This window comes from Leopardus geoffroyi, chromosome A3 (assembly GCF_018350155.1).
Source record: "Leopardus geoffroyi isolate Oge1 chromosome A3, O.geoffroyi_Oge1_pat1.0, whole genome shotgun sequence".
Taxonomy (NCBI): Eukaryota; Metazoa; Chordata; class Mammalia; order Carnivora; family Felidae; genus Leopardus; species Leopardus geoffroyi.
Window position 1 is genome coordinate 58,847,212 of NC_059336.1, and position 12,667 is coordinate 58,859,878.

General features: G+C 44.5%; 1 protein-coding gene across 3 annotated transcripts in view; it reads right to left on the reverse strand.

Annotated features, from left to right (window-relative positions):
* Positions 1-9,283: 9,283 nt before the first annotated feature.
* Positions 9,284-12,667, reverse strand: part of LOC123580648 — a 41,309-nt gene continuing 37,925 nt past the window's right edge. For all 3 annotated transcript variants that reach the window (XM_045445678.1, XM_045445677.1, XM_045445676.1), the window contains one exon: positions 9,284-10,202. In XM_045445678.1, coding sequence (XP_045301634.1) covers positions 10,061-10,202 — 142 coding nt within the window. In that variant the 3' untranslated portion in view covers positions 9,284-10,060. The remainder of the gene's footprint in view (positions 10,203-12,667) is intronic.

Consider the following 12,667-nt stretch of genomic DNA (forward strand, 5'->3'; position numbering starts at 1 on the left):
TCTCTCAAAAATAAATAAACATTAAAAAATTTGAAAAAAAAAGAACAGTCAGCATTGGGGCCTGATGTGGGGCTTGATCCCACAGCCTTAGGTTCATGGCCTGAGCTGACATCAAGAGTCAGATCCTCTACTGACTGAGCCACTCAGGCGTCCCTCATCAAGGGTATTCTTAAGTGAAACTGGCTTTCATTCCTTTTTTACCACGAGCACGTTCACAGCAGTGAACACTACAGTTGCCAGAATGACGTGGTGCTGGGGGCTCGATTGGTGCAGAAGTACCCTGCAATTTTACCCAGCATTGTGACTGCACTGTCAGTGCAAATGTCAGTGCAGTAAAAAAAGCAAATGATGTCTTGTTTTTATTATGAAAGTAATTTTGACCTTCCTGACATCCTGAAAAGTTCTCAGGTACTCCCCACGATTCCATGGACTGCACTCTGAGAACTGCTGTCTTAGACCAGGGATCAGCCAACTTTTTTCTGTGAAGATCCAGATAGTAAATATTTTGGGCTCTGTGAACTGTATCATCTCTTACAACTACTCAACTCTGCTGTTATAGTGCAAACACAGGATTGGGCAGTATGTAAATAAAGGAGCATGGCTGTGTCCCAATAAAGCTTTATTTACAAAACAGGCAGATTTGACCCAGATGGTAATTTGCTGACCCCTGCTTTAGACAATCTAAACTGTTAATGGACTTTCAAACCACAAGATGATTGCCTATTAATGTCACATCAGGCAATCAAGTCAAAACACAACAAAATTTACTCCACCCTGCCTCTTTCACACAACCTCTTCCCCACCCTGGTAACAAGATACACTGTCCTCAGTGCTAGGCTCTGTGCTTGTCCTGACATTGCACTTGTCAGAGATGCCTGGGTCAAGATCCCAACAGGAAGCAGGTGTCATGTTCAAATTATATAACTCTAGGGGAGTTGGAGAAGGAGGGTGTGGGGAGTCACAAGGAATAGGGCAATCACCCAGGGGTGGGGAGTTACCATCTCCAGGCCCAAAGAAACAAGTGGACAGAAGGATTGTCAGAACCTAGAAGGAAAGCGTCTATTAGGATTGGTGAAGTTCCTATGTCCTAGGGAAATAAATACCCTAGTCTACTCTTCTGTCCACTCTGATCTGCTGGAGCAAACCCAACCAGAAACCAGAGGCTTAGGGGAGCTGTTGATGTGGTCCACAACCTCCTGCACTACATGGCAGGGTATAGACACGTGGACACTGGCTCTAGGAGAGGCAGATGAGGATACGTGGCATGACAATGTCCTATAATCGCCTGTATCTTCAAGTAGACACCCGATGTGAAGTCAGATGCATGCCTTTCTTCATCACTGGATACACAGTTCTCAACACGTGGCCCTCTGTGAGGTTTGCTGAAAAAGAATGCGTGAGAGTCCAGCTGTTGTGGCCAGGAGGCCCTACGGAGCCATAATAAGCCCTCACTCACCTGTAATTCGACCATTTGAACCAGCCGACCCAGGAGACCACCAGCACCCGAACGTCCAGCACCTGAGCTGCTGCTGCTGGGCCAGTGCTTCTTGAAATCTAGCACTGGCGGGGCGCCTGGGTGGCGCAGTCGGTTAGGCGTCCGACTTCAGCCAGGTCACGGTCTCGCGGTCCGTGAGTTCGAGCCCCGCGTCGGGCTCTGGGCTGATGGCTCAGAGCCTGGAGCCTGTTTCCGATTCTGTGTCTCCCTCTCTCTGCCCCTCCCCCGTTCATGCTCTGTATCTCTCTGTCCCAAAAATGAATAAACGTTGAAAAAAAAAAAAAAGAAAATCATTTGAAATCTAGCACTGGCTGTCCAAATAAAGAGCTCAGTGCCTAGAGATGCGCTGAGCTGAGCTGTTTAGGAATTTGAGTCCAGAACCCTTCCTCAGGCACAGGATCACTGCAGAAGTGGACTCCGGTAGTAGCTTTCTGAGTTTTACCAGCAGAGGTCGCCCCTCTCCTAAGAAATCTCATAGAGAACACCACTATGCAAACCAGACTAAAGGAGAGCCCTTCTGGTTGAACTGAGGACTCCCAGGGCCCCACTCACTTTGACTCCCCTGGACTAACCCTCGAGGTGGCCTGGAGGTGCTGTCATATTCCCACAGGCTCTAGGAAAACAAGTTGAAACCCAGTGCCTTTTGCAAAAAATGAAGGGCCCGATGTTGCACATGAACCTAGGAAAACCCTCACGTGTTTTTCACGTCCATAAAAATAACATTTAAAAATAGCACTCAAATTAAAACAACCCAAGACCTTTTCCATCACATAAATACTACTTGTGGGGCACCTGGGTGGCTCAGTTGGTTAAGTGTCCGACTTTAGCTCAGGTCATGATCTCACAGTTCGTGGGTTTGAGCCCCACATCAGGCTTTGGGCTCTCTGCTGTCAGCCTGTCAGGGCAGAGCCTACTTTGGACCCTCTGTCCCCCTCTCTCTACCCCTCCCCCACTTGCATTCTCCTAAAAATAAAATAAATATTTAAAAAGAAATACCACTTGTTTTCATTTGTCACTGTTCCCTTCCTAGAACATTTTCAGTGTATCTTGTATCTTCCAAACTTTCTTAAGTTTTCTAAAACGTTAAAAAATAGTTTACTTTTGCCTTCCTTTTATGATTTTTCAAAACATGACTAAGTTTTCACCACTGTCTTTTTAATTTCTTAAAACGCAAATTGACTTTTATTTTACCAAATGGATAGTTGCAAACGAGACGGAATAGTTCTAACAGCTCATCATGAAGAAACAGCAGTCTCCTGGCCTTTTCCTCCCCGTGCTATTCTTCTTCAAGGAGACAACCTTTTTCAACTCTTTCAGCTGTCTTCTTCTGGCATTTAGTAACCTCATGTCTTACCTACATAACACATTTATAATGCCCTTTTTAGATGAATTACTTTTGATAATAAGAGGTGCCTGGTTGGCAATATAGTGTGTGCTCCCACATGCCGTTACTGGGAGGAACAGGTGGTCCATACACGTGTGACGGGAGAGACAGGTGGAATCTTGTACCTGCTGTCTCCTGGACACGGCCCTGTGAGTCCCTTTCCTCTGCTGACTTTGTATGGTTTTGTGTGTAACAAACCATAACTGTGAGGATAACCACTTTTCTGAACTCTGTGAGTCCTTCTAGCAAATCATTGAACCTGGGAGTGGTGCTGGAGACCTCTGAATTGCAACTTTAGTTAAAATGTAATAGAATACCCAACTTAAAAAAAATTAACATATATCCACCCACTGCTTACAGAGACAATCTTGAATATGATAACCTATAGAGAAATCTGATGAAAAGCCTCAATTTTAAGACATGTGAAAGCAAGTTCTTAGTATTTTAGGCTTACAGCTCATTTACTACTTTGCTGAACAACCCAGTGGCTTTTTGGCGCAGCTGGAATAAAACCCTAATTCCTTTCTCTAATTTACAAACAGCAACTCTTTGACCTTATGTGGCAATGCTTGTCCCCCTTCATCTGTGCTTTGTTCACATTGGCCGTCCTTCTGTCCTGTAGACAGGCCAACTCATTGCAACCTCAGGACCTTTGCACTTGCTCTTTTCTCTACCCAAAGAGCTGGCTCCTTCCTGTCTTCTATCCTCAGCTTCTCCTCAGAGACTTCTCTGATCCTGAGGGAAGTAGTCACCCACAAGTCTCCACACCATCACTCCCCTTCAATCTCTGCAAAGTACTCATTATTGCCTGGTAGTGTTCTTGATGTTATTTATTGATTCATGTCTTTCTTCTCTCAATGGAACACATGTTCCATGAGAACAGGGATCTTTTGTTTGATTTATTTTGTTTTGAGAGAGACAGCACAAGGTGGGACGGGGACAGGGAAAGAGAGAATCTTAAGCAGGCCCCATGCCCACACTGGAGCCTGATGCTAGGCTCGATCTCACCACCCTGGGATCATGACACGAGCTGAAATCAAGAGTTGGATGCTTAACCAACTGAGCCACTTAGGCACCAGGAGAACAGGGATTTTAAGTGTGTTAGTTACTCTCCTAGGACTTGGAAGAGTGCCTGGCACAAAATATGTGTTCAATAAATATTTGCTGAGCAAATGAAGGAATGAATGAATGATTGGTCATTACTGTACATTAGGAGTAAAACATTTATCTCATTCATCTCAATCTTCGGTTTGCATTTAAAATGACCCGAGCAGCTTTTTAAAAAGCCCTGATACCAGGCTGTACCCAAGACAAATTAAGTCAGAATCTCTGGGTGTTGGGACCAAGATGTTGGTTTTTTTGTTTTTGTTTTTTTGTTTTAAAGCTCCTGAATATTTCCAAGTCTGAGTCTGAGAAGCTGATCTCAAAGATTGTGTATGTCATTGCCACTAAATGGCATTAGAAACTGGTCAGATGTCACCAACCAAAGCCTTAAAGCCCATGCCCTTAGGGAACCATGAAACCAATACTAATCTACCTTTTTTTTAAGTGCTTATTTATTTTTGAGAGAGACAGTGCATGTGGGAAAGGGGCAGAAAGAGAGGGAGACAGAGAATCTGACGCAAGCTTTGCACTGACACCAGAGAGCCTGATGCGGGGCTGGAACCCACATACCACGAGATCATGACCTGAGCCAAGTCGGATACTTAACTGATTGAGCCACCCAGGAGCCCCACTACCTTTTATTTTAAAATTAAGCAAAAACAGAAGATCAGTTGTAGTTAAAAGTTACATAATTCCAATATAAACACCAACCCAAATTGATGAAAGAAATGCAAATCTACAGAGTGTGAAATTATTTTTCTGGATTTTAGTTATTTCTAATCACTTTCCCTTCAAAAACAAAACACGTTAGGCACACAGTACATTACAATAATAAGGACTACTTGCCTGTCACCCAGGCTAACAAATAAAAAAAATATAAATACAACTGTAATCCCCTGAGTAAGTTTCTCCTCTCCCTACCCCTCCTATTCTGAAAGGTCTGAATCTATGAATATGCGCCTGCCTCCTTAGAATCTTTCTACAGACACCATAGATACACCAAAAACATGTAAGCCTATGTCTGGGTTTTAAAACAGTCTCTCTTCTTTTTTTACTAACCTAACTTGGTTTGAAATCCTTTTTTAAAAAAGTATTTATTTTTCTTATTTTAGAGAGAGAGAGTGAGAGGTGGGGAGATGGGCAGAGGGAGGGAGAGAGAGAATGCCAAGCAGGCTCCATGCTCAGTGTGGAGCCCAATGCAGGACTTGATCCCATGACCCAGGGATCATGACCCAAGCCGAAATCAAGAGTCATATGCTCAACTGAGTACTTGAGCCACCTAGGTGCCCCCAAATCTTTTTTTTAAATAACCATTTTATGGAAATATAATTTATATACAATATAATTTACCCATTTCAAGTGTGTAACTCAGTGGTTTTAAGTATGGAATCCTTCTCTTTCACAGTCTACTTTTTTTAATGTTTATTTATTTTTGAGAGAGAGCAAAAGTGGGGAGGGCGGGGGGGGGGGGGCCACAGAGGATCTGAAGTAGGCTTGGTCCTGACAACAGAGAGCCCGATGAGGGGCTTGAACTCATGAACTGTGAAATCATGACCTGAGCCAAAGTTGGTTATTCAACCAACTGAGCCATTCAGGTGCCTCTACGGTCTACCTTCTAAGATGGGCTCTGGATTCTTCAGAAATGTTCTCTGACCACCCTCCCCCCCCCCCCCCCCCCCCCCCCCCCGCTCAACTGATCATGCATGAAGTTCCCACCTGCTTCCATGGCTTTCCTATGGAGCCATCAATATCATCTCTTTTATACATATCTTCCCCATCCCCAGTTTGGCAAAGAAAAAGGCCTGATGGGATACCCAGCAAACCAAGGGGTGCTGGGGAGAATTTAGCAGGTGCATTCGATAAGCCTGTGTGTTGTTTGAAAGTGTAACAGGTGGCATGTCTACTATTTTAATTTAAAAAAACTTTTTTTTTCAGAGAGAGAATGTGAGCAGGGGACAGGGGAAGAGAGAGGGAGAGATAATCCCAAGCAGGTTCCATGTTCAGTGTAGAGCCTGATGCAGGGTTTGATCCCACAACCCTGGGATCATGACCTGAGATGAAATCAAGAGTCAGATGTTCAACCAGCTGAGCCACCCAGGAGCCCTTCTACTATTTCAATTTTTTTTTTAATTTCTTTTCAGTCTTATTTCTCCCCAGCATTTGTCTAGTTCTAACCTTTCTAACTGGAAAATGCCAGAAGGAACCAGAGGAAGGCAGAATATCTCCTTATTTCCCAGAGACCAAGCTCTATGTCTCTTGTTCTCCTGATTTCCGTCTCACTGATGATAAATGACCTCCACACACTGATTCATTTGCAAGCAATGACAAGAGACACAGCCTTCAGGTAGAGAACATTCCAAGTCACAGAACTCCTTTTAGTAGAAAAATGTAGCAAATGTAATAGAGACAGTCCACCGGCCTTTGAAATAGAGTAAACTAAAGCATAAGAAGTGTTAACTTCCACTGACATTCCTACTGGCAACTCAGGGTGTGAGCACTGCACTGTCGTGTTGGCTCAGCTCATCACTGACTTCATGCCCAGCCATGACTGTGCTCTGGGATCAGAATAAGGGAAACCTCCAATACACCCTTTCCAAGCTGGAGAGCCTGGCGAATGGTAAACTGTGCTTACTGGAGTTTCCCTGGAAGTTCATCACCCAGGGTAGACAAGGGGAGTCCTGGATCAGAGATGAAGGATGGTTTATTGTTCACATGTTGGCTCACAGTCCTCTTGGAGCTCCCTGGGTATAATCTGAAATCAGTCCTTATACAGGGAGGGCAGGGAGAGACCAAAGAAAGGCAAGCCACTCTAGGTTGGTAGATGACAGTTTTAGTAAAAAAGGGAACCTCCATATAAGGCTTGTCTTGGGTGATATAGCAAGATGAATGGGTCCTCACATCTGCCCACTGAATCTTAAAAGTTTATAGAGGCCTTAACTGGGTTCAGTCACAGATACTATGTGGGTGTCTTCAAAACCACATGACCATCTCAAGGCTGTGTCCTTGGGGCAGGAAAGGCAAGCAGAACCCACATTCCAAGGACAGGGGAGGGGGTAAGGAGCCTCCAAGCGCTGGGATCCAGCTCACAGGTCAACTGGTGGGCATGTCTTTTTGATGACCTTTCCCAGCACTCACAGCAATCGCATCAGCCAGACCATCTGCATTCATGCCAGTTCCCAGAGCCCCAGCTCCCAGGACAACACAGACACGACCAGGTGACACCTGCACCACAGTGGGTCAGGAGTCAGAGCTTGTGGAACCCACATCTTTTATAATGGACAGCAGACATGTTACAAAGAAGGACACCTTTAGTTGCACCTACCCTTTGCCCAGGCTGTTTGCTATATTCACATCCTTGAAAAGATGATCCAAAACAAAGGCAGCCTATGCCTTGCTGTACAAGATCCAAGGAGTGTCATCTCCCAGCATACTTTAGTTGCTGTACAAAAATACGCACCATTATTAGTTCTGAATTACATGCATTTTAAAATAAATGGAGTCTTTAAGAAAATGTATCTTACTTGGGGCGCCTGGGTGGCGCAGTCGGTTAAGCGTCCGACTTCAGCCAGGTCACGATCTCGCGGTCCGGGAGTTCGAGCCCCGCGTCGGGCTCTGGGCTGATGGCTCAGAGCCTGGAGCCTGTTTCCGATTCTGTGTCTCCCTCTCTCTCTGCCCCTTCCCCGTTCATGCTCTGTCTCTCTCTGTCCCAAAAATAAATAAACGTTGAAAAAAAAAAATTTAAAAAAAAAAAAAAAAAAAAAAAGAAAATGTATCTTACATAAAATTCAACTCCGGTATTTCCTTACCAGGCTACTGAGCGTCAAAGCAAAGCAAAAACTAAATTTCACTTTAGACATTCTGAGAGTGTTTCTCCAGGCTGAGAAGTTATGAGAGAGAAGTAGTCAGTTAATTACATTTCCCTAACCAGACAGATTTTCATTTCTTGCTACTTTGCCACTGGAAAGGAGAAAAAAGAAATCTTAGGAAATGTGCATAATATAAAAACTATTAAAGATGAATTTATATTTACCTTGTGACAAGGAAAATATTATTCCTTGATTAATTTCTCCTTTTCTGCCTTCCTATGGGTGGAGCCTGAGGTGGAAGGTTTGTTTTTCTCAGCAGTGCTGTGGATGGGGGTGCAAATGAGTAGAGGTGTAAGGGGGCAGGGAGGGAAGCAAAGCGTGTGCAGAAAGGGAGAGGAAGAGGGGCGCCTGGGTGACTCAGTCGGTGGGGCATCTGACTTTGACTCAGGTCATGATCTCACGGCTCGTGGATTCAAGCCCTGCAATGGGCTCTGTGCTGACAGCTCAGATCCTGGAACCTGCTTTGGATTCTGTGTGTGTGTGTCTCTCTCTCTCTGTGTCTCCCCCACTCATGTTCTCTCTCTCTGTCTCTGTCTCTCTCTATCAAAAATAAATAAAGCTTAAAAAAATTAAAAAAAAAAAAAAGGGAGAGGAAGGCTGAAGGGTGGGAGAGGGGAGAGGCACCAAAGGCAGGGCTGGACAAGAAGACACACAGGACCACCTTAGGAAGGCAGCTGAGAGAGGTTATGGTGGATTCTTCCTTCCTTCCTTCCTTTCTTTTTTTTTCTTTTTCTTTCTTTCTTTCTTTCTTTCTTTCTTTCTTTCTTTCTTTCTTTCTTTATCTCTCTCTCTTTAATTTTATTTAAATCCAAGTTAGTTAACATATAGTGTAATAATGGTTTCAGGACTAGAATTTAGTGATTCATCACTTACATATAACACCAGTGCTCATCCCAACAAAGGCTCATCTCTCTTTAATGCCCATCACCCATTTAGTCCATCTCCCCACCCAACACCCTGCCAGCAACCCTCAGTCTGTTCTCTGTATTTAATGGTCTCATATGGTTTGCCTCCCTCTCTGTTTTTATCTTATTTTTCCTTCCCTTCTTCTATATTCATCTGTTTTTTTCCCTGAATTCCACATATGAGTGAATCATATGATATTTATCTTTCTCTGACTGAATTATTTTGCTTAGTATAATATACTTTGGTTCCATCCACATTGTTGTAAATGGCAAGATTTCATCCTTTTTGATCATCGAGTAATATTCCAGTGTGTGTGTGTGTGTGTATGTGTGTGTGTGTGTGTGTACACCACATCTTTATTCATTCATCAGTCAATGGACATTTGGGCTTCCTCCATAATTTGGCTATCGTTGATAGTGCTGCTATAAACATTGGGGTGTGTATGCCCCTTCAAATCGGCATTTTTGTATCCTTTGGGTAAATACCCAGCAGTACAATTGCTGGGTCGTAGGGTAGCTCTATTTTTAATTATTTGAGGAAACTCCATACTGTTTTCCAGAGTGGCTACACCAGTTTGCATTCTCACCAGCAGTTATGATGGATTTTTTTAAATGTCTGCGGGTGTGATGTCAGTGGAACCTTTTCCTTCTTCTCTCCCTGAAACTTTATCCACATTATTTAGGGGATGCTTTTCAGTGGGTTTGGGGTTTTTTAAAAGGTATGGCTACATAACCTTGGCCTTGAGGTGTGGGATGACAGCAGAACCAGCCTGGGGAGCCCAGTCAGATTTCAGTTACAATATTACTTTTACCCCCCAAACACATCCTACTGGTTTACCTGTGCAGTGACAGGGAAATGCCAGGTCGCTAGACAGATACTCTGAAAAGGATTGCTCAGCTTCAGGCAAGGAACATAATCATCTGCAATGAATGAGGGGCTGTTTGGGAAATATTTGTAAGAGAAGAGAGAAGCTTCTGGAAGGCCCATCTTCTTCTCTCCCCACAGCTGCCCTCTGCTGGAGAAAAAGCATGCCACCTGCACTGACCATGTGGTCTGTGTCTGTTCTCAGTGCTCATTTTTCTCTCCTCTGTCACGACATTGAACACACTCAGTACCCATCACCACCCCTTTGAAACTCCCTCGTCTATTAGCTGAGGAACCCGCTCACATCAGTAGTGGAATAACAACTGTGAGTATTTCATGAGTGTCTGCTTGTGTCCAGCAGTGTGTTCATACTTTACACACATTACCATGCTGAATCTTCACAACCGCTCAAGCAGACGGCAGATGACACGTTCCTCACGTTCAGCAGAATAGGCTGAGCCTTAGCAAGCTCCTCAAGAGACTGCTGCAGCCGCTCAGAGGTGGAGCCAGGAGAGAAACAGCGTGGTCTCTGGCTTCAGGCTGGAGTGGTGGGTGCAGGGAACAGCAGAGAGGAATGGGGGTGCTGGGAGAGAAAAAGAAATACGGGCAGACAGATAGCAACAGGGTGGCTGCCATCCTGGGACGCCCACTGTGCGTCAGGGCTTGACGGTACTACTTCCAGGCCTGACTATAATTCGGAGTCTGAGGAGGAAGCAGGCCCTGAAGGGGGGGTAAGTGACCTAAACAGGGTCACAGAGGTGGCAGAGCCAGGTTTTGGCTCCAAAGCGGGTGCTCTTTGCCTGTTATCACCCTGTGGCCAAAAGGAGCTTTGCCTCCCATCTGGGTTCTGACAGGTAGCTCTGCCTCGTCCCCTGCCCCCCCACAGCCACCTTTGTCGCGTGGGCCCTGCACTGGTCTTGGCGGTAGCTCAGGGCACTGGGCACTGACCCACCTTGGATGGACTGTGCCAGGCCTCCTCGCCACCGAGGAGACCCTCCCAAGAACCTCACATTCCAGTCACCCACAGCACCTTTCCTAACCCTTTTCATTCCTTACTTTTTCACTGCCACGTGCTCAGTAGCTCTCACTCTCCTTTGCAACACCACTTGATGTTGAAAAGGCTTTAAATACACACTAATGGGGCACAATAACATCATCTGCCCTCAGCGAGGAATTATTGATTGTTTTGTGTAAAATATTAACGTGTCTTTCAGACCATTTATGTCAGACTACAGAGCTCATGATGCCTTCCTGATGCACCAACCACACTAAGACCTAGTTTAGTTTCTGGGAAAACATTGAGTATTTACCACGAACATTACCTTTTTTTCCCTTCTCTCTTCATTTCTGTGACATGACCAGACACTAAGCAATAATGGCTATGGGTTGGCCATGCTCATGCATTGGCTATTTTTTCAGGATTCTGCCTGGTCTGTTCATATACACAGCCATATTCTCCCATTAGTATCCCACTGGCCTGATTTTCAGTTGAGCAATTTAAATTCACTGACTCAATTGCTCCTGTCAAATTTCGTCTCTGATGAAATAAAAATGTACAAAGATTTTGGCATGTGATCTTCCAAATGTTCCCCTGTTTTTTTTTTTTTTTTTTTTTGTGGAAATGCGCACGATTGGTGGCAATGTAAGTGCAGGGTCAGAACAGGTGTGTTCCCTGGTTCCACACTGAGGGCCAGGCTCTGAGGCAAGATGGAGCCTCCCCATTGGGAGGTGGTCCAGGAGCAGAGGCCACAGTGCTTGCTGTCAGGGGCTTCTTCATATGCCATCAATCAACATGGATGACCATTCTGAAGCCATGTAAGTAGTTGAGCAGTGTTCCCCACAGTGTGTGTGGTGCATAGAGTTCATATTATATGTCATTAAGCCTTTTCTTCCTAAGCACACAGAGAGACCACACTGTATCTTGACAAATGAGAGACTACTGTGGCCAGGGCAGTATGGGGAACATCTAGGTCCAGCCCATAGAAAACTACCAACCAAGCTCCCCCATTCTCTCTCTCACTCCCCCAGCTATTTTGAGGACCACATGTTCCAGATGGTGAGGCTATAGGAGGGAGGAGGGCACTGGGACTCACACTGTACCCTGACATGAATGTTAACATTTTCATTGCATTAGGTCACTATTTCCCTAAGACAGCCAATCTTTTCCCGACTGTTCAGTTGTGTGCTATTTCAAACACTTATTAAGTTCTTTGTTTGTAATTGTTTCTTGCCCAAATAATTTGAAAAACTTTGGTTTAGACTTGTTTATTGAAGAACTTCTTAGAGACTTCATTATTCTAACATGGGTTGTGAATCTTCTACAGAGCTTTGACACGTTGACACTCCCTTATTTGACAATAGAGCCTTTTTTCTGAAGGTATCTCATGGGAAAGAACATTCTGAAAAATATATTTGGGAGGAAATACTGTATTATAGAATTGAACATGGTAAAAGTCTTTTATTTTTTTAAAAAAAATTTTTTTTTCAACGTTTATTTATTTTTGGGACAGAGAGAGACAGAGCATGAATGGGGGAGGGGCAGAGAGAGAGGGAGACACAGAATGGGAAACAGGCTCCAGGCTCTGAGCCATCAGCCCAGAGCCCGACGCGGGGCTCAAACTCACGGACCGCGAGATCGTGACCTGGCTGAAGTCGGACGCTTAACTGACTGCGCCACCCAGGCGCCCCGGTAAAAGTCTTTTAAAATTTAGAACAGAAAGAGGCACCACTCTGCCCCATGATGTGTCTTTGGATATGTCTGAGACAGTGCTCAGGGGTTTGGACGCTACCATCTAATTACCATCTTTGGGGAGAAAGACAAAGACTGTAATTACAGAAATATACATTTCAAAATGTATTTTCCAAAGTTTTCAAGTCCCTAGCTTGGCGCAGATCAAGAGAATGCCAATCAGCTGGTTGCCTGGGGCAGGAATGTCTACGTGGCACTAAATCATCATTAGAAGCACAGACAACGAAAGAAAAAAATAGACAAACTGAACTTCATCAATATTAAAAACTTTTGTGCTTAAAGTACACTATCAAGAAAGT